The sequence below is a fragment of the Dromiciops gliroides genome, chromosome 3 (genome assembly GCF_019393635.1).
Source record: "Dromiciops gliroides isolate mDroGli1 chromosome 3, mDroGli1.pri, whole genome shotgun sequence".
In the NCBI taxonomy this organism is placed as follows: Eukaryota; Metazoa; Chordata; class Mammalia; order Microbiotheria; family Microbiotheriidae; genus Dromiciops; species Dromiciops gliroides.
The window spans coordinates 409,076,976-409,103,963 of NC_057863.1; the positions used below are offsets into that span (position 1 = coordinate 409,076,976).

The 26,988-nt window shown below is 39.4% G+C and overlaps 1 protein-coding gene across 1 annotated transcript in view; it reads left to right on the top strand.

Annotated features, from left to right (window-relative positions):
* Window positions 1-22,307: 22,307 nt before the first annotated feature.
* Window positions 22,308-26,988, top strand: part of ANKRD44 (ankyrin repeat domain 44) — a 359,716-nt gene continuing 355,035 nt past the window's right edge. The window contains 1 exon segment of the mRNA XM_043993594.1: window positions 22,308-22,864. Within this exon segment, the coding sequence (XP_043849529.1) occupies window positions 22,838-22,864 (27 nt within the window). The 5' untranslated portion in view covers window positions 22,308-22,837.

The following is a 26,988-nucleotide window of genomic DNA, read 5'->3' on the forward strand; positions in this document are numbered from 1 at the left end:
CAAGTTGCCAGATGACACATTTTCAGACATGTTATCCTGGAAATGTTTTGCTTGACTTTGTGGGTCAGAGAGGTTTTGTTTTATTTTTTTAAAATTTTGGATGGAGGAACTGGGGAGGTTGAAGAGTAAGTCATGTAACACCGTCAAAAAATAGAAAGGTTATTAAAACATTTAAAAATGCACAAGAGAAAAGAATATTCTAAAGAAAACAGACAAGCAAGACAGCTTTGAAAATAGCATCTTGAATGTATTGCATCCTATAAAAACAACAAACTCCAGGCAGTGAGTGTGTGTTTGTGCGTGTGTGTAAAACCAATAATTTTCCACTCAGTTGTGCTCCTGTGGATTTCTTATCATGTCCTTATCATCAGGAACTTCATCATCTTTCAAGAACACATAAGTCTGGGTACTTTACACCTTGTTAATATCCACTCTGATTGGAGGGTGGAGTGGTCTTCCTTTTCAAGTTTTCTTTTAATGTATTGTCTTCTCTCATTAGATGGTAAATTCCTTGAGGGCAGGGACTGTCTTTCTTTTTTATATTTGTATCCCCACTGTTTAGCACATTGACTGGCACCCAGTAAGCAGTTAATAAATATTTATTGACAGCCTGGCTCAGAATTAAAAAATTTAAAATATGTAATAAATTCCAGCTCGTTAGCTTCAAACCTGTCCAATTTGTCTCTGAATTTCTTTCTCATCTGCACATTTAAAAAACTGTTTCATTGACCCACTTTTCTTTTTATTCTTTTTTTTTTTGAAGTGCAAACCATTCCCTCCCACTTTCAGTGTTCCTCCCCCAAATTAAAATAAAACAAAACAACAAACCTCTCTTCTGACATAAGCTTCCTCTTAATAACACTAGGAATTAAACCCAGGTGCACAGCAGTTTCCTGGTTCTGCATCCATTCTTTCCTTTTTGTCTTGTTACCCTCCTCTAACCTCCCAGCATTCTGTTTTTCTCATGAGAATTTAAGCCCAACCTCTCCAAAGGCAAACTGAAAAGTCTTCAGCTAGTCTGTGCTGGTGCCGTATTATTACCAGCTTTGCTCTACACAAGCTTATAGGGGATGTAGTTTCCAAGAAGTTAGTCCTCCTACATGAGGAACTCAATTTAACATTAGAGAATCATGAAGTAGTTCAGAGCAGTATACTACCTAAACGCAAAATAAAACAAACATGGTCATGACAGTTTTCCACAGTTCAGCTTCTGGACTTGAAAGGATACTAGTCTTTCTTTCAGTCTCCCCTATTAAAATGTAAGCTCTTTGAGAGGAGGGACTGCTTTTTTTGTTTGTTTATTTTAGTGGGTTGTCTGACACTTGGCAGATGCTTCATAAATGTTTATTGATTGACATAGCTCCTTATAGTAGGGCTCCAGAACTGATATTATTAGTGGGAATTTCATATCAGTGAGGGAAATAGTATGTATTTGTTGTTTTATCGATTAGTCATGTCTTTGTGCTCCTATTTAGGGTTTTCTTGGCAGAGTGAGTTGCCATTTCCTTCTCCAGCTCATTTTACACATGAGGAAACCAATATAAACAGGGTTAAGTGACTTGCCAGGGTCACAGAGCTAGTAAATGTCTAAGGCTGGATTTGAACTCACATTCTAACTCCAGGACCAGCACTCTACAGGGCCAACTAGTTGCACAGTATTATGTGTAGGTGGCCTTTTTCACACTTCTGTCTGCTTCATTTTGAGACCTGAGCCTATCACCTACTGAACTGGGAGATTGCTGTTTTGTGAAAAACAAACCCTGTATTATTCTTGACTTTCCTAAGCAATTTTGCTTCTAATTGAATTATTTAATGTCTTTTCAAGCATTTGCCTAATTCTGGCATTCATAATTCTGCCCTTCTGAAGTCATACTAAAGAGATTGTGCCTCTCCTGTTACATACCATGTGAACGCTACAGCTCCATACCATCTGAACCTTGTTTAACTATAACCTTTTATTATGCCAAATGAGATTGATATCCTTGGACATGTATTCCTTTATTTTTAATGTAATAACTCCTCTAACAATGGAAACATTGTTGTTCTGAGATAACTTTAATTTCCTTGCCTCAGATAGAAATTTATTTTTTAAAATCATGTGTGTGGGTGAGACATTTCTGGATTTCCACCCCTCCCCCTGTTATAAGATTGTTTTAATAATGTTGCTTCAATTCTTTTCCTTTGGAAATCTAACATCCCAAACTTCTGGATTGGGTTTGGTTAATATTCTAAATCAGAAACATAACTAGGAATTTTTTCTGTATGTTCAAGAGCACTCCCCCTCCCATCTCTAACTCCCTAACCTTCACATTATCCTCTGAACGCTTTCTTCACTCTCTTGCTAAGTAAACAAATGATTTCATGCCAAGTGAATTGATAGACAACAAAGGGCTAAAATGTCAGCTGAAAGGCAAGATTTCTATGTGGTGGAGAAGTTAGAAAAAGCTTCATGAGTCAAGTGTGACTTGAAGTGAGTCTTGAAAGATGAGTAGGAGTTGAATGGACAGAGAGCAGCACAGAAAAAATTTCAATTAATAATAATAATAAAAGGAGTCAGAGCCAAGATTGCAGAGGAAAGGCAGTGACTTGCCTGAGCTCTCCCCAAGACCCTTCTGAATACCTTCAAATAATGCCATAAGACAATTCCTGGAGTAGCAGAACCCCAAAAAGGACAGGGTGAGATCATTTTCCAGCCAAAGACAACTTAGGTCAGTAGGTACAATAATAATAATAACAATAATAAACGATGCCGATCTTTGACATTTACATAGCACTGAGGTTTGCAGAGCACTTTACACACATTATCTCCTTCAGTCCTCTGTGTATCTCAAAGCACTATGTAAATGCATGGGAGAACTAGATCAAACTTAATGATCATGTGAACATGTCCAGCAATCCTATTGCCTTGATGAACAGGGAGCCATTGTCTGGGAATTTGATTATGTGTGAAAGACTCTGAATGTGCTTCCTAGACAGATACAACATTGTGTGGAACTGATTGTCACTTATTCCAATAGATCGATTGACTAGTTATTAAATCTTAGTCAAGTCAAATCAGAATGTGCCAGAAACTGTGTTAAGTTCTGGGAATACAAGCATAAGCAAAAAGATAGTGCCTACCCTCAAAGAGCTTATATTCTCATAGGAAAGCAACACATTTAAAAAAGCTGAACAGGATGGGGTAGGGGGAGGAGAAGTACCCGCCAGGCAATGATGAAGAAAGTCCCAAGAGAGGAATGAAGGCAAAGCCAGCCTGGGCACTTTCCTTAAAATGGAGGGTCTGAAAGGAATCAATTAATCCGAGGAAGGGGCTGTAGGAGCAGAGTGTACTTCCAGTGTGAAAAGGAAGACCAGGGGTAGAATGGACTTCCAGAGTGAGAAGATTGCTGTGGGATAGTGTGGAAAGTCTGGAGTGGAGCCTGGAGAGAAATGAGGATCTTAGCACTGGAGACAACATGATCAGCTATGGTTATTGTGGACACCAAGGCATCCCAATGTCCTATGCTACGTGGGGGAGAGGGGAGTGGTAGAACTGTCAGGGCAAATCCAAAGAGAGCTAAACATAGACTAGATACTTGGAAGCAGACAGGGTTTCCTGGTGGTGATGAGAGTGACTATATCTCCTCCTTCTCCCGGAACCTCCCCTGCTTCAGACCCAGAAAGGCTGTTACTGACAGCTTTTCGGCTTCAGAGGTGGAATCCATGGAGAAGGGAATCATGCAGCAGAGTGGAAGGTCTTCTGAACTCCAGTCCCCCAGAAGTGTGTCAAGACTTCCTAGTCCAAAGACAGTAAATGTTTCTGGAGTCCGAGGAGCAAAACCTAGACTTTGTCAATGAATGATTGGATGGTGCTGGTCCAATGGTAAGGGAATTATCTCTCTAGCGACCCCAAGTTTATTTCCCTTCTGAGAGGAGCCCAAAAGCTAAAGATAGTGCTATAAGATCTTTATAGTTCCTTGGGGTAGAAATGGAGGGAGTGTTTTATTGTCATGCATCTTCATGAATACCTTTTGTTTTCTACATTCTTTCTGTGGAGGGCAATAAAAGGTGTTCAAACAAAAGCTGTATCAAATATGCATTTTTACCTTTAGTCCTTACATTGGAGCTGGGTATAATTTAATGATAACAATTGCTATTCAGTTGTTTTCAGTCATGCCCAAACACTTTGTGACTCCATTTGGGTTTTTTGGTGTTTTCTTTTTTTTTCTCTCTCAAATATATTGGAATGGTTTGCCATTTCCTTCTCCAGCTCATTTTACAGATGAGTAACTGAGGCAAACAGGGTTAAGTGACTTGCCCAGGGTCACACAGCTAGTAGGTGTCTGAGGCTAGATTTGAACTCAGGAAGATGAATCTTCCTGACTCCAGGTTCAGCACTCTATCTACAGCATCAGTTAGCTGCCCTCAATGATGATGATTCCTGGTGGCTTTTTTATAGCACTTTTTGTTTTATTTTACATTATGTTAATTCTTTTGATCCTTATAATAACTTTGTGAGGTTGGTGCTATTATTATTTCTATTTTACAGAGGAGGAAGCTGAGGCACTGAGCAGTTAAGTGATTTGCAAAAGGTCACACAGCTAGAAAGTGTCTGAGGTTAGATTTTAACAAGGGTCTTCCTGACTTCCACATCCTACATTCTATTTATTATGTTACCTAGCTGTCTGTAGAAATTTATGCTTTTTTTTTTTAATTTATACTTAAAAAAAAATATATGTGACATTCTCAGAAAACCTGGGTTGAGGCAAAATTAACCAAAGATTGGGCAGCTAGGTGGCGCAGTGGATAAAGCACCAGCCCTGGATTCAGGAGGACCTGAGTGCAAATCTGACCTCAGACAACTTGACACTTACTAGCTGTGTGACTCTAGGTAAGTCACTTAACCCTCATTGCCCCACAAAAACCAAAGCAAAACAAAATTAACCAAAGAGAGAGATTTTTGAGAGACCACTGAAATTGAATCTGCCTCATGTAAACTCACTTCTTGAATTGTTGGACAATATTAGTTAGAGATATTATTATGCCCATTTTAAAGATAAAAAAGTGAAGCTCCCAGGGGTGGTGACTTATACAGGTTTCTATAACTAGTAAGTATCAGATTTGTTGTTCAGTCCTTTCAGACATGTTTGTGACCCCATTTGGGGGTCTTCCTGGCACAGATACTAGAGTGATTTGCCATTTTTTTCTCCAGCTCATTTTATAGATGAGGAAATTGAGGCAAACAGGGTTTAGTGACTTGCCCAGGGTCACACAGCTAGTGAGTGTCTGAGGCCAGATTTTAACTCAGGAAGATGAATCTTCCTCATTCCAGGACTGGCACTCTATCCACTGCACCAGAGGCAGCAGTCAAACCCATCTCCCTTAACTCTAGTGCCCTTTCCACTACATGAGGAAGCATGTGAACAAAAGTTTTAAGATAGAAAGGAACAGATTATTGACATCGTTAAGACCAATTTGCTTGAAGCAGTTGAGATAAGGATAGAAGAGATGACTGAGGCAGGTTGTAGCTCATATATTTCATTTTCCTTTCTGTCATCCCCCAAATGGGCTTAGATAACTTCTGTCCTGAAACATTGGGCCAGCACTCTCCTAACTCTCAGAATGAATGAGAAAGCAATGATTAAAGCTTAGCTCTTGTCTTCATATTTGCTGCTCTTCTTTTCACTAGAATCTGCAAGATGGTCTGAAGACAGTAAAGTTGGCCCAGAAGAAAGAGCCCAGTTCCACTGTGTGTATGGGGGGAATGACCAAATCAAGAAAAAAAATGATTTTCCTAGTAGGCTGAGCTGAGGACAGTTCTGTTCCCCTTCTGGTATTACACCTGGGGCAGTACCCCATATCTGGCTTTCTGGACAATGACATTATCCATTCATGTCCTGATGCATTCTTCACAAGAGGGAAACTAAGACATAATTGTTGTAGCTACATGACTCAACAAACACAATGTTCACTCAAGACATGAGCAGGCTGATTATTTAATAATGATTTATAAGCTACAGGCTTTAAGGAACCTATTTTCTATAAAGAAGATGGAGTTTAGTCTAAGCTCAATAATTTTTTATTCATTCTTTCTTTTATCTTTTATTTTCTCTTCCTATTTAATTGGGTCAATTTGGATCTCACTAGGTAATTTGTGGAGGCAGCTAGTGACTCACTGGATAGAGTGTTGGGTCTGGAGTCAAGAAGACCTGAGTTCAAATCTAGTCTCCAACACTAGCTGAGTGACCCTGGGCAAGTCACTTAAGTTCTGTTTGCCTTAATATACTATAGAAAGAAATGGTAAACCACTGTAGTATCATTGCTAAGAAAACCCCACTTTTGTAGTAGCAAAGTACTAGAAGGAAAGCAGGCACTCCTTGATTGGGGAATTGCTGAATAAATTGTGATATGTAAAAGGGAAGGGGAAGGGGAAAAAAGCATATATTAAGAGCTTACTATGTGCCAGGCACTTTCCTAAGCCCTTTACAAATATTTCATTTGATCCTTACAACAACTCTGTGAGGTAGATGCTATTATCCCTATTTCACAGTTGAAGAAACTGAGGCAAACAGAGGTTAAGTGACTTGCTCCTGGTCCCACAACTAGTAAGTATTTGAAGTCAGATTTGAACTCAGATCTCTCCTGACTCCAGGCCCAATACTCTCTCCACTATGTCACCTAGCAACCTAATGTTGTTGTTCAGTCATTTTTCAGTTGTATCTGACTCTCCATGACCCTATTTGGGGTTTTCTTGGCAAAGCTATTGGAGTGGTTTGCCATTTCCTTCTCCAGCTCATTTTTCCCCCCTCCAGCTCATTGAACAGATGAGGAACTGAGGCAAACAGGGTTAAGTGGCTTGCTTAGAGCACACAGCTAGTAAGTGTCTGAGGCCAGATTTGAACTCAGGAAGATGAATCTTCCTGACTCTAGGTCCAGCACTTTATCCACTGTGCCACCTGGCTGCCCAGCAGCCTAATAAGAAACAATAAATATGTTGAATTGAGATTAAGTGGGGGAGACCTGCATGAACTGATGCAAAGTGATATAAAAAGAACCAAGAAAACTACTTATACTATAACCACAATAATGTAAAAGAAAGCAATAGTGAAAGATGATACAGTGATCAGTTTTGACTTCAAAGGACTATCTTTTTTTTTTTTTGTGGGGCAATGAGGGTTAAGTGACTTGCCCAGGGTCACACATCTAGGGTCAAATGTCTGAGGCTGGATTTGAACTCAGGTCCTCCTGAATCCAGGGCTGGTGCTTTATCCACTGTGCCACCTAGCTGCCCCCAAAGGACTATCTTAATAAAGGACCCTTTCTTTCTTCTAGGAGTGAGATGGTAGCCTAAAGGTAAGGGAATATATTGTAAAACATGACCAATGTGCCCATTTATTTTGCTTAATATACTTTTTGTAAGAAACGGTTCTTTGGAGAAGGGAAGAACAGGGTTGTTGGAAAGTGATAGGAATATAGTAATAATATTAATAAGAACTAGCATTTATATAAAACTTTAATGTTTGTAAGGTACTTTATATAAATTGACTCCTTGGATCCTCATAATAATCCTTTGAGGTAGGTGATATTATTTTACTTTTTTTTGTGTGTGTGTGAGGCAGTTGGGGTTAAGTGACTTGCCCAGGGTCACACAGCTAGTAAGTGTCAATTATCTGAGGCTGGATTTGAACTCAGGTACTCCTGAATCTAAGACTGGTGCTCTATCCACTGTGCCACCTAGCTGCCCCGGTAGGTGTTATTATTATTCCCATTTTACAAGTGAGGGAACTGAGGCAGATGGAGGACTAGGCCAGATTAAGAGACTTATTATCACCCAGCTAATAAGTATCAGGAATTCATATTTGAGTTTAGGACTTCCTGACTCCAGGGCCAACATTCTATCCAATGTCTTCTACACTAGCTAACTCAAGAAGTTCTTCAAATTCAAATCCAGCCTTGGACAATTATTGGCTGTGTAACCCTGAATAAATAACTTAATTTCTGTCTTCCTCAATTTCTTCATCTGTAAAACAGGGGTAATAATAGCACTTACTTCCCAGGGTTGTTATGATGATAAAAATGAGAAATCTGGAAAGTGTTTTGGAAAACTTAAAGTGTTGCATAAATGCTAACCGATATTATTGTTATGTTAAAATCATCAATAAATATTTTTTAAAAGTATTTTGTTGTGGACGTATTTCTGTGACTCCCCAGGGACATAGACAAGTAAAGCTTCTCAGAGCTCTTTACTCCATCAGAGAAAGCACAAACCAGACTTGCCCCCTACAATTGATTCCTAAAGCAGGAACATTAACATATAAAGGTAAAATGAGGGCACTGGATCCAATCCCACTGAGGGTGCTTAAACTGAACCAATCCTTCTTCCCTTTCTCAAAGAAGATACCAAAAGATGAATGTCTTTCATTCTGGGCTTTATAGACATGTCCTTAATTACTATGTGAATGAAGAGTGATGCTCTTAAGCTTTCCCAGTTACCTTTAGAGTGAAGTAGGGCTGTGTGCTTGCTCCCATGTTTTTTAGCATGATGTTTTCCATAATGTCAGACACCTTCAATGAGGACAAAAACAACATCAAAGTCAGCTACCACATCGATAGTAAGCTATTTAACTCAAAATGGCTACAAGACAAGACCAAAGTGAAGGGAGTGTTGGTGCATGACTTTTTATTTGCAGATGCTTGTGCACTCAATGTAGCCTCTAAGGCTGAGATGAAATGGATCATGGATCAATTCTCTGCTGCTTGTGCTAATTTAGGCCTGATTAACAACACCAAGAAAACAGAGGTCCTCCACCAGCCACCAGACTATCCATATGTGGAACCATCGGTCACATTAAATAGAGAAATTTTGAATGCTGTGGATACATTCACTTACTTACCTTGGTAGTATACTTTCCAAGGTTGATGCATGAATTGCCAGTGTTAGCCCAGAATTTGGGAGAATCCTAAAGAAAGTGTGGGAGAGAAGAGTTTTTAGACTGCCTACCAAACTGAAGGTCTACAGAGTCATTGTGCTGACCCCATTATTGTATGCCTGGGAAACTTGGACAGTCTACCAGTGCCGTGCCAGAAAACTGAACCACTTCCATTAGAATTGTCTTAGGAAGATTCTGAAGATCATCTGGCAAGATAAAGTACCAGACACTGAGATCCTCTCTAGAGATGAACTGCCAAACATTCAAATTCTATTGCAGAGTGTAACTGATGGCTTAGCCACGTAGCCAAATGCCAAAAACCACACTTGAATTCACACAAGGTGGCGCAGTGGATAAAGCACCAGCCCTGGATTCAGGAGGACCTGAGTTCAAATTAGGCCTTAGACACTTGACAATTACTAGCTGTGTGACCTTGGGTAAGTCACTCAACCCTCATTGCCCCACCAAAAACAAAACAAAAAAAAGAATTCACACAAGGCAAGCACTCACATGGTGGTCACAAGAAGCAGTACAAGGACACTCTTGATGTTTCAGAAGAACTTTAGTATTGTTTGTGAGACATGGGAGACTCTGGTACAGGATTGCCCAGCATGGTGTGCCCACATCAAAGAAGGTGCTCTGAGAGCCAAGGAGTAGCACAAAGGAAATGTGAGCGGTGTAAATCCAGCCACTTGAATTCTAAATATTCTATTGCACTACTTGTGCCTGACCTGGGGTAGAACCTTCCCAACTCGTATTGGACTGATTAGCTATAGCCAAACACTCTGTACCCTGACCCCCAACATCATGATGTCATTGGTCTTCTTAGAAAACTAAAGATGAACAACAGCAACCTTAAGGGCAAAATTACTAACATCTGCCCCAAGCCTTATGGGCCAGTAATATGCTATTCAACCATCATAAAGGCCACTCCCTCTGTACCAGAATCTAGTAACTAAGAGATATAGTGAAAATACACCACTGGCTTGGTAGTCAATAGGCTGTGAATTCAAATCCCACTTTTTGATATTTTCCATCTGGACCCCCATTTTCTTATCTTTAAAAAATGAGTGGGTTAGACTCAACCCATGCTCTGAGGTCCCTTTTAGATCTAGACCTATGTTCCTGTGACTTTATATAATAATTGCTATGCTGATCTAGGGAGCAAATCTCATTTCAGACTCACCATGACTCCCTGTTTATTTGTGCTTACCCATAACAAGGGTTTCTTTGCTTAATCAGGCTCCCTTGTTCCCCATATCTGTTTCAGTGGATCTTTTTTTTTTTTTTTTAGTGAGGCAATTGGGATTAAGTGACTTGCCCAGGGTCACACAGCTAGTAAGTGTTAAGTGTCTGAGGCTGGATTTGAACTCAGGTACTCCCGACTCCAAGGCCAGTGCTCTATCCACTTTGCCACCTAGCTGCCCCTGTTTCAGTGGATCTTATATGATTATTGAAAAGGTGCTGACCCCCAGACAACTATGATTCTAGAAGGACTGAAGTAAATATGTTTTGAAATATTTCTTTATCTGATTTGACCAAACCACATCTTGTGGTGGAAGTTAGGGCTAGGATATCATAGTACATAGGAGTCATTTTGAAGTATACAGTTGTATCAACTGTTTTAAAAAAATCAGACCTGTAACTATAACTGGCAATTTTTGAGCCAAGGGCAATCAAATTAAATGTGTCCTTACAGGCTTCTGTAGCCTTTTTCAAAGCATAGGGCAGCCTGGGGATGGTGGCTATGTACTACCAAGAATTTTAGATAGAAAGCTGGGCCTGGAACCCAGAAGACCTAAGTCTGGTCTTAGAAACCTACTATCTGTGTGATCCTGGGCAAGTCACTTAATCTCTGTCTGCCTCAGTTGCCTCAATTATAAAATTGGGATAATAAGCAGCATCTGCCTCCCAGGCTTGCTGTGATGATGTGCTTAGCACAGTGCTTGGAACATAGTAGGTCTTAAGGATAAGTTTCTTCTCTTCCCTAAAGTTGATAACTAGGGGCTGAATTCAGTTTTTTCAATATGGCTACAGGGATTGCAGAGTATGTCATCAGCCTTCTAAATTGTGTTGCTCTGGGGCAAAGGCCCAGCCAATCTGGTTTAGTTAGCATTGTAAAAAATTAATAAATATGTCATTAAAAACTAAAATATTAAAAGTGAAATTTAAAAGCTAAAAGTTTTGAAACTGTACAGGATTTTTGTGAAGACCTTGCATATTATCTCATACCATTTTCTAGTGTGTGTTAATCTTGTATTCCCAACTAGATTGTAAAGTTCTCAAAGGTAGAAACTTTCTCATTTTTCTTATTTTTCCTACAGTACTGGTGAGAGGTCCGCAGTTAGTGCTCCATAGATGCTTATTAATTATTGCTTTGATTCAATTCAACAAAAATTTATTAAGCCCTTACTAAATGTTAGGGATATGAAGACAAGAATGAAAATATTTCTGTCCCCAACAAGCTTATACTGATCTTTTTATGATGCAGAATTAAAAATATTAGAACATGCATAATTTGTTATTTTTCCTCTATTTTTTCCTAATTTGTTTATTCTTCTATTTACAGGTACTAGGATCCTGGGTCTTTTCCATTCCCAAACCCTGACTTGACAGCGTAACTAACTTCAAACAGGCTACATTTAAAATGACTTAATGCTTTAAATGGACAGTCTTAGAAAATTCTTATTCTCAACAAGGGAAGTTTCTTCATACAAGCCGGCACTTTTCTTGGCTCTTAGCAAGGCCCCCAGAAACTTGTCAGTGAGTAATTTGGTGGAGTTGATATTTTCCAGGACATTTCTTCTACACAGAAAACTACACTATGGCTATTGTATCGTAGAAAAATAGTGGGAGGGAAAAGAACCAAAATATTTTGGGCTTTCGTGCTGTACTATAGCTTTTCTTTCTAAAGGTATATCCAGCCACTTAAGTATCAGCCACTATATTCTAAATCTTTATGTTCTCTGTGAATGATTTGAGTACTTTCTATCAATTTCTATTATCATTGTCTGATGGCGTGGGTGGGAAAACCCAGCTGTGTCTCAGAACGTGACTAGTTTTTAAGTATTTAGGGTTTAATAAAACTCAAAATAACTTGGGCAAACCCTCTTTGTTGAAATGTATAATTAAAGAAAATTGTTTTACATATCTTACCTATTAATTTACATTTAGATGGTCTAAATTTTGTTTTGTAGAAGCTATATATACTATGTAAAGATCCTCTTGAGTTTTCAAAATATATGTTAAAAAATATTCTTAGGGAACAGGAAGTCATATTTTGCCAAAGGTCAAATTAATCTGAACTTACTGGCTTACTTTCAAGACTTTTGAATCCAGGAAGATGGTAGCCTTTATTTCTAATTATTTTCTCTTTTTGAAATTTTCTTTACTGTAAATCTATCTCTTAGAGACTAGGAAATACTTCAATTTGAACAGCAGTATTTTTTATCTTTTGTGACATCATTTTGGGCCTCTTCAAGAATGAAGGACAATGACCAACTAGTCAATCATATAATTTGTTTCATCTGAGTTTCATTTATACTGTTATAGTCAATGTATATAATTTTTTGCTCTATTTTTCTACTCTATCATTTCATGTATCCTCCCATATTTAACACATACATACACATACATGCGCACATACATACATAAAGAGGGAAAAAACCCAACAATAATCCCCTTGTTCAATTAAGTTTACATCCTTAAGCATTTATATTGTAAAAAGAGAAAAAGTGGAGTGGTACTAAAAGAGTTCAAGTTCATACTTTGCTAATTTCTACATTTATAACCTTGGGTAAGGCACCTAACCTCTTTGGGCTCAATTTCTTCATCTATAAAATGATAATACTATTACTAGATGATCTCTGCAGTGCCTTCCAAAAATATTTTTACAAAAAATAAATTATATACCTCCTATCTATCTATCTACCTATCTATCTGCTCTTAAGCTATGAAATTATGAAATTTAGTCACTGGAAATGAAAACATATGAGATCTAACCTTGCCTTTGCTGGTTGACATTGGTCTCATTCATGGAAATTTTGGGGGGAGGGGTGGGGTGGGGAGGTTAAGTGACTTGCCCAGGGTCACAGAGCTAGTGTCAAGTGTCTGAGGCTGGATTTGAACTCAGGTCCTCCTGAATCCAGGGCCAGTACTTTATCCACTGTGCCACCTAGCTGTCCCCTTGGTACTAAATTATTAAAGCGAAAGCACCATCCTTTCATTTGTTTTAACAAATAGTTACATGCAAGGTTGCATGTACTAGCAGTTGTAATCATTCATACTATTTTATTTAGCTGTTTTGGAGGATTGTACATTGTAGGGGTAGTAGTTCATCAAGGAGTTTTGTTGGGGTTTGTCTGTTGTGTAAAAACAAAAATTTTCAATTAAAAAACCCCTGCCTGGATTATTAACAGTTCCCCAAGATTATCCTGACCCACCTCCTGCCTCGGTGCATATAAATTTATCAACCTTGCCTAGAATGTTCTTCCTACACAGATGCAAATGTTGAAATTCTTCTTTTCTTTTTAGTCCCAGCTCATTGCCACCTCTTCCATGAAGACTTCATCAATATCCCCCAACCCTTACAATACTTTCAGTATTTCCTTTGGCCTTATTATATTCTAGATTTTATCATTCTTCTTTGTTTACATAACTCATTCTTCCCTTTAGACCTTCCTATAAGATCCTTGAGGTCAGGAAAATAATTATTTTCCATCTTTGCATATCTAGGACCTAGATTACAGATGGAGTATGACGATAATCTGGGTGCATTTTGACTATGATCTTCACTGTTCTGCATCCCATATCTGTCTTAGTGAAGCCTAAGATCACATTGAATTGCTTGCCATCCATGCCACAGTGTTAACTCAAATCTTGAGCTTGCAGTAAATGAAAACTCTTGTCTCTTTCACATGAAATACTATTATGCTAGATCTATATTTTTTTTGTAGGATTTGATATAGTTTTAGCCTATCCACAATTTGTGACATTCCCTATATTTATATATATTTGGCAGGGCAATGAGGGTTAAATGACTTGCTCAGGGTCACACAGCTAGTAAGTGTCAAGTGTCTGAGGCTGGATTTGAACTCAGGTCCTCCTGAATCCAGGGTTGGTGCTTTATCCACTGTGCCACCTAGCTGCCCCAACACCACCTAGCTGCCCACCAATATTTTAATCTAATAAATTAACTTCCTTCCAAATTTTGTGTCATCAGCAATTTGATAATCATGTCACCATCCTGAGGCACTGATAAGCTTGGTGAATGTAACAGGTGTGAGACAAAGCCTGTCTCTGGGCTGTTTTATCTTCCTACTCTATACCTCTCTTCAGCTGTCTTGGTTTAGTTGTCATTTCCATGCCAGTGACTCTCAAATCTATAGGTCCAGACTTTGCCTCTATTTCTTGAACTCCAGACCTGTATCACAAACTGTTTCTTGGACATTTCCAAACAGATGTTCTATTGGTGTCTCAAACTTAACTCATTATCTTCTCCCTTTATTCCCTGTTTCTGTTGAGGGCAATATGATTCTTTCAATTACCCAGGTTTTTAAACTCATATTTATCATTTATTCTTCCATCTCCCTCACCACTTTAGCCAATAACTTGCCAAGTCTTGACCATTATATCTCCACATTTTTTCTCACATCTCTTTCTCTTCTTTCCTTTTACATAGCCACCACTCTAGTTTAAGCTCTTACTGCTTCTTACTTATATTGTGTTTTTGGTAATTTTTCTTTTGAAAAAATTATGAACTTGAAAAAAACCAAACATTTCCACATATAAAAACAACAGAGGGGCAGCTAGATGGTGCAGGGGATAGAGCACAGGCCCTGGAGTCAGGAGTACCTGAGTTCAAATCCAGCCTCAGACACTTAACACTTACTAGCTGCGAGACCCCGGGCAAGTCACTTAACCCCAATTGCCTCACTAAAAAAAAAAAAAACCCAACAGAAAAAGAGGTTTAGAGATGAAACTGAGAATCTCTTCATGCAGTTTGCTTTTGCCCAATGATATGCCAATAAAACTGACAATGTAAATGAAAGGGAATATTTACAAAAAATTAAAATACTCTATCCCAAAGATATTCCTCCAAAGATGAAAAGACCTATTTGTACAAAAATACTTATAGCAGCTCTTTTTCAGACTGAAGGATGCTATTTTTCACTTTCTTTCATTTTTCTGTCATTCAAGTTTTCTTGTACAAAATGATTAATATGGTAATGTTTTCCATAATTGCACATGTATAACCCACATAATTATACATATATAACCTATATACAATTGCTTACTGTGCTAGGGAAGGGGGTGGGGAGGGAGGGAAGGAATGATAGAATTTGGAACTCAAAACCTTAAAAAATGTTTATTATCAAAACTAACTAAATAAAAACAAACAAAAAAAGAATAACCAAAAAATCAGGGGAGGTACAAAAAAAGCTTTTGACAAAATATAATACCTAGCTCTGATAGCAACATAAACAACAACAGTAGAAAACATAGGAATAAAAGTACTTTTCCTTTATATGATGAGTACCGTAGAGTGTGTTCCAAAAGTTTTAGTGCAGTTTTAAGTAATTAAAGATTTCTATATGGGGCAGCTAGGTGGTGCAGTGGCTAAGGCTCTAGCCCTGGATTCAGGAGGACTTGAGTTCAAATCTGACTTCAGACATTTGACACTTACTAGCTGTGTGACCCTGGGCAAGTCACTTAACCCTCATTGCCCACCCCTCCCCTCCAAAAGATTTATATCTCAAACCCTGAGCCAACAAAAATGTGTAATGGGGATGTACCAGATTCCTTTCCAGTAATATCAGGAATAAAGTGAGAATATTCATGGTCATTATTATAATTTGATATAATGCTAGAAATGCTAGCTATAAGACAAGAAAAAGAAATTAAGGGAATAATATGGGCAAATTGAAAACAAAATCATCACTTTTTGCAGATGATCTAATGATCTATTTAGAAAACCCTAAAGAGTCAACTAAAATTAATTGAAATAATTAATTTCAGCAAGGTAGCTGAAATAAATGCACATAAATTATCAGTATTTCTGTATATTACAAATAAAACTTAATAGGAACAGATAGAAATAGAAATTCCATTTGAAATAATTATAGAATATATATAATATTTTGGAATTAACCTACTGAAGTATACACAGGAACTGTAGGAATATAACCACAAAACACTATTTATGGAAATAAAGACAGACCTAAAAAATTGGAAAAATATTAAATGCTCATTGGTAGGCTGAGCCAATATAACAAGGTCAACATTATATGAAATAATTTACTTATCCAGTGCTATACCCAATCAAACTACCAAAGGATTACTTTGTAGAACTAATCAAAGAAAACATTTACATAATGCTGACTTTGTTCCAAGCACTGTGCTAAGCACTTTATATCTCATTTGATCCTCATAACAACTCTGAGAGCTGAGTGCTATTATTATTCTCATTTAACATTTGAGGAAACTGAAGCAAACAGAGGTTAAGTAACTTGTCCAGGGTCACACATCTAGTAAGTGCCTGCAGCCAGATTTGACCTCAGGTTTTCCTGACTCCAAGGTCATTACACTGTGCCACCTAGCTGCCCAGAAAAAAATAATAAAATTTGGATAAATAACATGGCAAGTATCTCAAAATTTTAAAAACGTGATAGGAAGGGAGCTTAGCAATACTAATTCTCAAACTCTACTATTGTCTGTTCCAAAAGTCATAATGTAATTTTTGTGTGTGTGTGTGATGCATTTGGGGTTAAGTGACTTGCCCAGGGTCACACAACTAGTAAGTGTTAAGTGTCTGAGGCCGGATTTGAACTCAGGTCCTCCTGAATCCAGGGCCTGTGCTCTATCCACTGCACCAACCAGCTGCCCCAGTCATAATGTAATTTTAAACCATAATAACTTCAGAAGCATTAATGTCACAAACACGCAGAAAATATTATTTGAAAGCTTGTTTCTTTTATATTTATTTTAAACAATATATTTTAAATTTTAGTTTTAACAAAATGTGACATCCCATCATTATGTATCATATGTGCAACACTTTCTGGATGACACTTTCTAAGACAAGTAGTAGATTTATAGAGGAGACCCCCTTGCCTAGTCACCTCAGTCATCTAATTTATCTTCATTAGATTTTTTTTCTTGTGGAGCCACAGGAAAACTGGCATGTATGTGTCAAAGCCTCATTCTTTGGATAATTTTAATACTATAATTACAAGTGCTATCCTTTCAGTTGCTGAGTAGCAGCTGATGAATTTATTTATTTATTTTTACAAAATTTGAAAGCTGACTAGAGCAAGTTATAGCACAAGATAGTGGTCATATTGAATTTTAATAAGAAACACATCAATATTCTAAAATTTTAAATAATTAACCTTTCAAGTGTTTTCCCATAAGTTTGTAGCATTTTTACTTCTAAAGTTATTAAAGCTTAAAACTGCAATAAGACTTTTGGGACAATATAAACAAAGCATAATTGCCAAAAACAATTTGATATTGGTTGAAAAAAATAGAAATTGATCAATGGTACAAAATATACCAAAGCAAATGAATCTTACAGCACATTATCATGTCTGATAAACCCAAAGATCCCAGCTATGGGGAGAAAGCCTTGCTTTTTGACAAAAACTATGGGGAAAACTAGACATCGGTTTGGCAGAAATTAGGTTTATACCATATACCATATATTACTCACACCACATATCAAGACAAGCTCCAAATGGATACATGATCTAGATTTAAAAGGTCACATGATTTAACAAATTAAAGAAACAAGGAATAAATTACCCTTCAGATCTATGGCTAGAGGAAGAGTTCATGACCAAAAAGAGATAGGATCACAGAAGATAAAATGAATAATTTTGATTATATTAATTAAAATGTTTTTGCACAAACAAATCCAATAGAGCTAAGATTAGGAGAGAAGTAGTTAACTGGGTAAGAACCTCTGCAGCAAATTTTTATGATAAAGATATGATTTCCAGAATATATAAGGAATTTATTTAAATTCATAATATTAGGAGCCATTTGCTAAATGATAAATGGTCAAAAGATATGAACAGGAGTTTTCAAGAGAAGAAATTGAAGCTCTCTATAGCCATATGAAAAAAATGCTCCAAATCATGAATAATTAGAGAAATGAAAATTGAAGAAAATTTAATATTCCACCATATATCTATCAATAGGAAAGTTGATAAAAGAGGAAAATGACAAATGTTGAAGGCACATTGGTGCATGTTGGAGTTCTAGAATGGATCCAACCATTCTGTTTTGTTTCTCTCTCTCTCTCTCTTTTTCTTTCTTTCTGGTGGAGCAAGGAGGGTTAAGTGTGCCAGGGTCCACAGCTAGTGAGTGTCAAGTGTCTGAGGCCAAATTTGAACTAAGGTCCTCCTGAATCCAGGGCTGGTGCTTTATCCACTGCGCCACCTAGATGCCCTGATCCAACCATTCTGGAAAGCAATTTGTAACTGTACCCCCAAATTTATATCATTTGAGCCAGCAACAAACACTTTTAGGCCTATATCCCAAAGTAATCAAAGAAAGAGGAAAAAGGTTCAATATATAAAATATATATTACTTACCAACTTTTTAAAGTGGTAAACAATGGAAATTAAGGGGAGCCTATCATTTGGGAAATGGCTGAAAAATTTATGTAATAGAATACTATTGTGCTGTAAGAAATGAAGATAGTTTCAGAGAAACCTGGGAAGACTTGAATGAACTGCAGCAGGGTGAAATGATTAGAACAAAGATAACAATGCTATGAACAATTTTGAAAGACAACTCTGATCACCATGATGATCAATCTTCATTCCAAAGCACTGATCATGAAGAATGCTTCCCATCTTCTGACAGAGAGGTGATGTATCAATATGGAAAATGAGACAGATGCATTTTGGACATGGCAATTGTGGGAATTGTTTGTCTATGCTCATTTGTTATGAGAGATTTTATTTTATTTCTTCAGTAGAGGTGGGTATGTGAAAGAAAAAAAAATACATGAATGATAACTGGAAAAAATTAATTAAAAAAAGGAAAGCACATTGGGGCACCAAGCCATGGTGGATAGAGAGTTTATCTTAGAGCCAAGAAGAACTGAGTTCAAGTCATACCTCTGATAAATTGGTGCTGTGACCCTAGGCAATTCACTCAATCTCTCAGTGCTCAAGCAATTCTCTTAGATTGTAACTTGAGGAAAGGATGCTGACCTGCATTTGCAGAGAGTGGGGAGTTTGCTATATCAGTGAAATCCCAGGTTCATCCTGATCTTTCAAGGACATTGCCCCAAGAACATCACTCCCAAACCTTTGCATTATTTTGGACTTCTCTTTCTCACTTACTCCACATAGCCTTTCTCTGACCATTTATACCTTCATAACATCTCTTGTCTGAGTCCTCTTCTCTCTACTCATTCAGTTATACCTCCAGTTATAATCCTCATCACCTCTCTCTTGAACTACTGAAAGACTTCTAACTGCTTTTCTGGCCTCAAATCTTTCCCCATTCTAAACCATCCCCCACTTGGCTGCCAAGGTGATTTTTCTAAAGCTTAGTTCTTACCATGTCACCCTCTTTCCTCCAAGAACACATTTAAAGTTCTTTGTAATCTGGTTCCTTCCTATTTTTTTAGCCTTCTTACAGCTTACTCTCTTCCATGTCCTTTTCTCCAGGGACTCCTACCTGTTTGTTCTTCCTATCACATGACATTCCATCTCCCATCTCTAGGCTCTTGCACTGGCTATCCCTTATACTGGGAATGCTCTGTGCCCTCATTCCCTCTCTCTTAATTTCCCTATCTTCCTCTAAGACTCAGTTCAAATCTCACCATCAGGAGGTCTTTCTCAGATGCTAATATTTTCCCCTTTCAGATTACCTTCACCTATTCTGTACGGTTTTCCCTTCCACAACTCAACTTTCCCAATCCAAGTTTTGATATATTGACCCCCTGTAATGTGGAAAGGATAACTGTACACATCTTGTATTTACTTAGTTATTTACATGTTGTGTCCTCATTTAGAATGTAAACTCTTTGAAAGCTGATAGTGGGTGGGTTTTTTTGACCTTTATTTGTATTCCCAGCACTTAGCACAGTGCCTGACTGGTAGAAAACACTTAATAAATACTTTTTGACTGATTGTGTTTGACCTCAGTTGACTCCCCAGTGGACTCTGAGTTAAAGTATTATTGTCATTATTTGGAAAGATCAAGAATCATACAGTGTGCACTACTGTCTGTAAAAAGGGGATACAGGGGTTCTTTTTACTTTTACAATTTAACAATGTAGGATAATATTGGCAAAGAGATAAAACACTGATTCAGGTTAGGACAATGGAAATTTACTTTATATCTATGAAAGGCATTTTCCTTGCTGTGTTGCTAGTTGCGTTTGCCTCTTTGTGACCCCATTTTGGGGGTTTCTTGGTAAAGATACTGGAGTGATTTGCCATTTCCTTCTTAAGTTCATTTTACAGATGAGGGAACTGAGGCCAAGAGGGTTGAGTGACTTGCGTAGGGTTACACAGAGTGCCCAAGGCCAGATTTGAACATATTCCTGAGTACTTCTTGATTCCAAGCCCAGTATTCTATCCACTGCACCATCTGGCTGCCCCTTCCCTTGCTATAGAAGAATGAATAACATGAATTCAGGAGAGTGATAGTAGACTACTCCTGTCTCTTACTAAGGTGTGGTGAACTACTGGTGAGGAATGAGGCATACATTTTTAGACTTGACCAATATTTTGATTTGTTTTACTTGACTGCTGCTTTTCTTTTCTTTCTTTCTTTTTTTTTTTAAATAAAAAGGGAGTTACTCCTGTTTGTGGGATGGGGGTAAGGGAAAATGAGTCAGACAGTGATCTGAAAAAAAGGAAAAAAAGAAAAATAATTTAAAAAATGATAAAAAATTGTAAAGGAGGGGCAGCTAGGTGGCGCAGTGGATAAAGCACCAGCCCTGGATTCAGGAGGACCTGAGTTCAAATCTGACCTCAGACACTTGACACTTACTAGCTGTGTGACCCTGGGCAAGTCACTTAACCCCCATTGCCCCGCAAAAAAAAAAATTGTAAAGGAGTGGATAAGTTGGCTGCATTCCTCCATCTCTCTTCTTTTCATGGCTACTACAGCATCTTGGAATATCAACAGTGTTATTTGTTGCCTACCAATTCAATCACCAGCAAGAGTCCAGGGATGCTGTATACATGATAGGAATCAAGCCTTAGTCCCTTGAATCCTCTGTAACTCCTTTCTCTTGGGCGAGATGGAGATGTCAACGGACACCCCCACTTCCAAATGCTGAAAGTTTTGTTTGACAAAGAAGATAAATTATCTAAACATTTGCTTTGCTGTTGAATGAACTTTTTTTTTTTGTGGGGCAATGAGGGTTAAGTGACTTGCCCAGGGTCACACAGCTAGTGTCAAGTGGCTGAGGTTGAATTTGAACTTAGGTCCTCCTGAATCCAGGGTGGGTGCTTTATCCACAGCGCCACCTAGCGGCCCAAGGGAATGTATCTTTTCAATGACTTCAGCTAGAGACAATGCCAGGCACTCAGCAAATGTTTGTTGCAATTTGATAATTTTTTCTGGGAAGAACAATAATTACTTTGACTGTTATTGTCATCATTTCCACTCTATTCGCAAAATACTGCAGTCATTTATTTTAATCTCTTATATTTTGAAGGCTATGCTAACTTCAGATTCTGGGGGAATCAATCATTTGAGACTGTCTCGTGTATAAAAATACGTAGAAATTTCTACGACGTTCTAGAGTGGGTCACCTTCGATTTCTTCTCTTTAGCCTCCACCTCCAAATAAAATTACTCTCTACATTTTGGAGGAGCGGGGTGGACGTGGGTGTGGAAGTCAGGCCCAGATGATGGGGAATTTGTTTCAGTAAAACAATCCTACAAGTTTAACTCTGAAACTACTAACACACTTTCTGGGGAATCACACTGGGTCGTCTGCCGGTCATGTAGAGAGAATAAAACAAAGAGAGAGTAAAAAATTCTGGCCGCTGAATGACGCCTGGTATCCAGACAAGTTAAAAGTGCTGGTGACTCTTGTGGGCTCTGACCCAGAAACCAAGAAGGACTCAGACGTTTGAGGTGGGGAAGAGGTTGGGCAAGGTATGTTTTGTGTCTGTGTCTGTGTCTGTGATGTGATCCTCAGGAAGAGGCAAGCTTCCTTGCAGAGGCATGCACCTCTAAAGCTTGCATGCCTCGTGGGCGTGCGATGGGGAATCAGGAGAGGAATGCCATCTGCCACAAGGGAGCCGCGGGGGCACCTGATTTGTGCGCAGGGAAGGAAGGAAAACCACTTTGGCACACAGACCAGCGCCGCTGGGAGGCAGCTGATTTGAAGCTGAGGCTGAGAGTGGGGGAGGAGGGAAGGGATGCCCGGACAGAAGGTACGCCCACTTCCCAGGCTGGGGTCAGCGGCCAGCAGTCCGCGTGCCCTGGCTCGTGGATGTGGACGTGGATGTGTGTGTTTGGCGGGGACTGGAGGAGAAGGAGGTTGCTTTAGCCTCAGGGTCTGCGAGGACGCCCGGGAGGGAGCTGGATGCGAATTTGCCGGCTGCGAGCAGCAGGCGGCAGCCTTGGCCTTGCCTTGAGCAGGCCGGCGGAGCCGGGTGATGTCAGTAGTGGCTGGGCTGGCAGCAGTCTGTACTTCCTGTATAAAGGAAGGCTCGTCTGCAAACACTACTAGCCAGTCCCAGCTTCTTTTGACCGAGCAGCCGCCGCCACCAAAGGAGCAGCAGCAGCAGCAGCAGCAGCATTAGTAGCTGCAGCAGGATTGTCAAATTCGGAAGCCAGCTTTGCCCCCCTCCTCTCTGGCTAATCCCTTCCGCTTCCCCGGATCCCGGCTTGACATCTCCCGACCCAGGAGCTGCATGAGTGTGCGTGCAAAACAGCGGAAGAATGGCAGTCCTCAAACTCACCGACCAGGTACGAAGGGGAGCCCCGGGCGGACGCGAGCAGGGCAGGCGCCCCAGTCACCGCCGCCGCCGCCGGCTGGGGAGAAGCTCCCCCCGGGGTCCCGGAGAGCCGAGCTGCTGCCCCGCTCGTTTGCCCCGGCTGGGGAGAAGGCGCACTGAGGAGGAAGATGAGGATGGGGATGGGGATGGGGAGAGAGGCTCGCCTGGGCTCCCGGCGAGCTGTTTACACAGGGAGAAGGGGAGGAGTGTTTAGGGCTGTGCGCTGCCTTCTAAATCCCGGCGTTTCCCCGTTCTCCTCCCCCTTGCCCTCCTCCCCGCCCTATGCCGTCGGAAATGCCCCTGCTGTTCTCGCGCTCCCCCATCCCTCCCCCTAGCAAAAAAGGGGGGGGGGGTGTGACTGACTGCTTGGGTGGTTCTAGCGTGCAGCCTAGGTCCGTGTGTGTGTCAGTGTGAGCGTGAGCGTGAGTGTGTGTGTGTGTATGTGTGTGAAGGGAGTGATTATATGTGGGCTAAGATCTGAGACGGAGCGAAGGGGGAGGGGAAGCTTTAACGTTCTCCCCGGGGCTAATAATGTGCTGCGTAGTGGAGGCTAAGTCAGATTTTGCATTCAGTAGGAGAAGGCATGAAAATGCTAGGGAGAGGAGGGAGACACCACGGGGGGAAGGGACGGAGAAAGAGAGCGAGAAATATAGATTGGAGATACCTCAATGAACCAATCAAGTAGAATAACCCAAGCTGTTTCTCTTTTAAGGCATATGTGTGGTTAGCCAGTATTTATCCGTTTGACATTACATTCTGACTTCCTCTTCAACAGCCTAGACTCTGTGTGTGTGTGTGTGTGTGTGTGTACACTCTTCAAGGGGGCTTTTCGGGCTCTAGCTAGTGTTCAGTCTCTTGCACTGAGATAGGAGGGTATGAATGTTCATCTGGGCTTTCCCCTAACTGGTGGTGGCTTGAACCCCCGCCTCCGTCGATTGATTAGTCGGCTTTCCTTCCTCCCTGACATGCTACCCCTTGCTGCTCTATAGTATTTGCCCGGAGGTGGTCAGCTTATTTCCAGACTGGTGAGATTGGCGTGCCTTTCAAGGGCCCACCCTTCCCTCATTCTGCACTAAGTAAAGGGGATTAAAGCTCGCCACCTTTGTGTGTGCCCCGCTGCCTTTCATAAATTGATTTTTAGGTACAACAGACCAAGTGACTGATCAACTCCCCTTCGATGTCTTCCACAGAGCTCAAGCTTTTCCTCCCCAGACAATTTACAACGAAATGAACATTCTGAAGGAGGAAAAACCTGTGTTGGAATTCTGAGAGTGGGGACCTCATCTTGACACTGACACATGTCATTAAACCCATTCTATGGTCTTTCCCACCTCTTAGTACAAATCGTGGCCCTGTCTCACCTCAGTCTTTTAACATAGGTTGAAATGATTGGTTAGCTGTTTAGTCCTAAGACATTGAATTTTGGGCCTGTCTCCCCAGAGACATAAGTGAGATTAATTACCATAATGTCAAGTACTGATTTTTCTTCCATCTCTTTCTTATGTTAAAACATGAGGTCAAAAGTTTCATAGATCTTTACAGACTTTTACCAATAAAATCATACCTAAGATTTTTGTTTAACTTACATTTAGCAGGAAGAGTATAGCTGGTGATTGGAATTAACTCTTGCCATTGGTTTTAAAGCATTTAATATGTTTTGTAAGTTGATACTATTTGGTTCATGCACTTTGCCAACTGTTAGACATTCCCTTCTTTTATTCTGCTAATTTTAGTCTGACTTGGTCAGACATCTGTTCCCATATACATTCTGATGCTTCAGTGTTTGCCCATCAATCCCCAAAATCTCCCCAATGTAATTTGTATGTATGCATAGTCAAGGCTCCTTAAATAAGGCTTATTTCATCACAATCTCTAAGGATAATTGTAACATGGTCAAATAGTATTTGGTTTACACCTCCACTGGTTTAGGAATAGTGCTTTTTAAGCAAAGTATGTACACTGATAAAAAGATATTTACATAGAATAATCTTTCCATACTTGGCATCATAGAATTTACAATGCCATTATATTCTGGAATAGCCTTGGATTATTATTTTTTAACCTTGGAAATAGAGCCAGGGAAAGAAAAGTTGTACCATATATAAAACTTGTTCATGTAACTTTTTTTTTTTGGTTGAGGCAATTGGGGTTAAGTGACTTGCCCAGGATCACACAGCTAGTAAGTACCAAGTGCCTGAGGTGGATTTGAACTCAGGTCCTCCTGACTCCAGGGCCAGTGCTCTATCTACTGTGCCACCTAGCTGCCCCCGGTTCAGGTAATTTCTGGGGGAAAGGGATTGAGAGGTACATGAAGCTGCTGGGGGTAGTAAAGACAGTAGTAAGTGGGGTTTGTAGGGCACTTGGTCCAGGAAGTGGGGCCTTTTCATGCTTTATAAAGCTTCACCATTTCAGGCTAATGCTCTAAGTTCTTGGAATCTTTTTCACAGTTCTGTGAAAGCTCGAAACCTTTGCTCAAACCTCAGCTTGAAAAGTCTTGTTTCATCATTCTGAGTAGAGAACAGCTGTGGTTTTAAACAACTGCTTTTTATTTTGTGGTGGAGAATGTTTCTATTTATTAAAGACTGAAGTTATTTCTTTTTCTTTTGTTTTATATCTTGTTGGGTGAAGTGAATCTTAGTTTCTAGCATGACTCTTCCTCTTGGTCACTAGTATCGAAAACTGCCAATCTTGGTTTGTTTTTTAAATGTTTTAGAAATAAGGGTTAAATGATAATGCCATAGCCTCAGTTTTGTTTCCATGAGATGGTTTGGGTGAGGAGAATCATGGCTTGAATAACTGGATCATATCGATCATTTAACTAAAAGGAAAATGAAATTTCTTGTGTCTATTGGGGATGGGAGGAAGGAATCATAAGTAAGGGGATAGGCATGCAGGTGTATCTTCTCTTTCCTTGCCATGAAGAGTAATTTGAACCAGTAAGACTATTCTGGAAATTGAGATTTAGCCCTGGAGTTGTAGTTTTGAACAGGGGTCAGGAGATCTTGTCCAGTTCTGCCACTTACTAGAGTGACCTAGGGCTAGTCATTTAACTTTTCTGAATGTTAATTTCCTAATCTGAAATTCAAGAATGCTAATAATAGCCCTGCCCTACTGTTTTTTGTGTGGATCAAATAAGGTTTTGTATGTCATACCTCTTTGTGTACTTTAAAATGCTATACAAATCTTAACTTGGGAATGATAACATCTGGCCTCCTTTCCTCTCCACCCCCACCCCCTCTCTCCTCCTGGCTGTTTAGGATGCATTTATTTTCAAGTCTAAAATTTCATCACTTGGCACTTTTTGAAAACACCTGTGTGCCTGAGTAGATAGTCTTTGGTAGTTCTCCTGTTCTCCCCCCCCCCTGCAAAAAAAAAAAAGGTATCACCCTCCACTTAGCTCCTCTGGACATCAGATGAAATAAATTGCTGGGTCAGTATTTAAAACCTCCCTGGTTTAAGTAGAACATTCTATACTTGTGTTCTGTAGGCACAGTCTTGGAGAAGCCAGTCACCTTCATATTATAATGTCCAGTACTAAATTACAGACCAGGCAGAATGTTATTTCCAAGAGATGCATGTTTTTGAGACAATTACATTTTAGATGAAATAAAAAGTGCTTTTGTTTAATTTGAAGAGATGAAAGAGTCTATGGAAATGTAATAGGTGCTTAGACGGAAAATAACATGACAAGGTGAAAATGCTTATAATTCTTGATCCAATGTTTTAGGGATCCTGTTTTTTCCCCCCTAATATTTTCAAGACTAACACTGTGAAGTATAGATACTTTTATTGCATCTTTAGCCTGTCACAGTTTAAAAACAACATCAAGCATTCATCTAGAATGATAGAATTCTGTTTGGTTTGATTAATTTATATTATTGTTACCTGCATTTATTAGTGACACTAATATTCCTTTTCTTTTCTAGCTATCTCAAGCTATAGGATTGGTCCTAGGTAGAATGTTTCTGTAGACTGGTCTTGGTGTCTTATTCCAAGGCTCTTGTCCCAGCATTTAATATTGCTTATACTCCTCCTCAGCCCAGTTGTAAAATTTACCACTTACCCTTCAGTGACAGGAACATGACTAGAATTTTG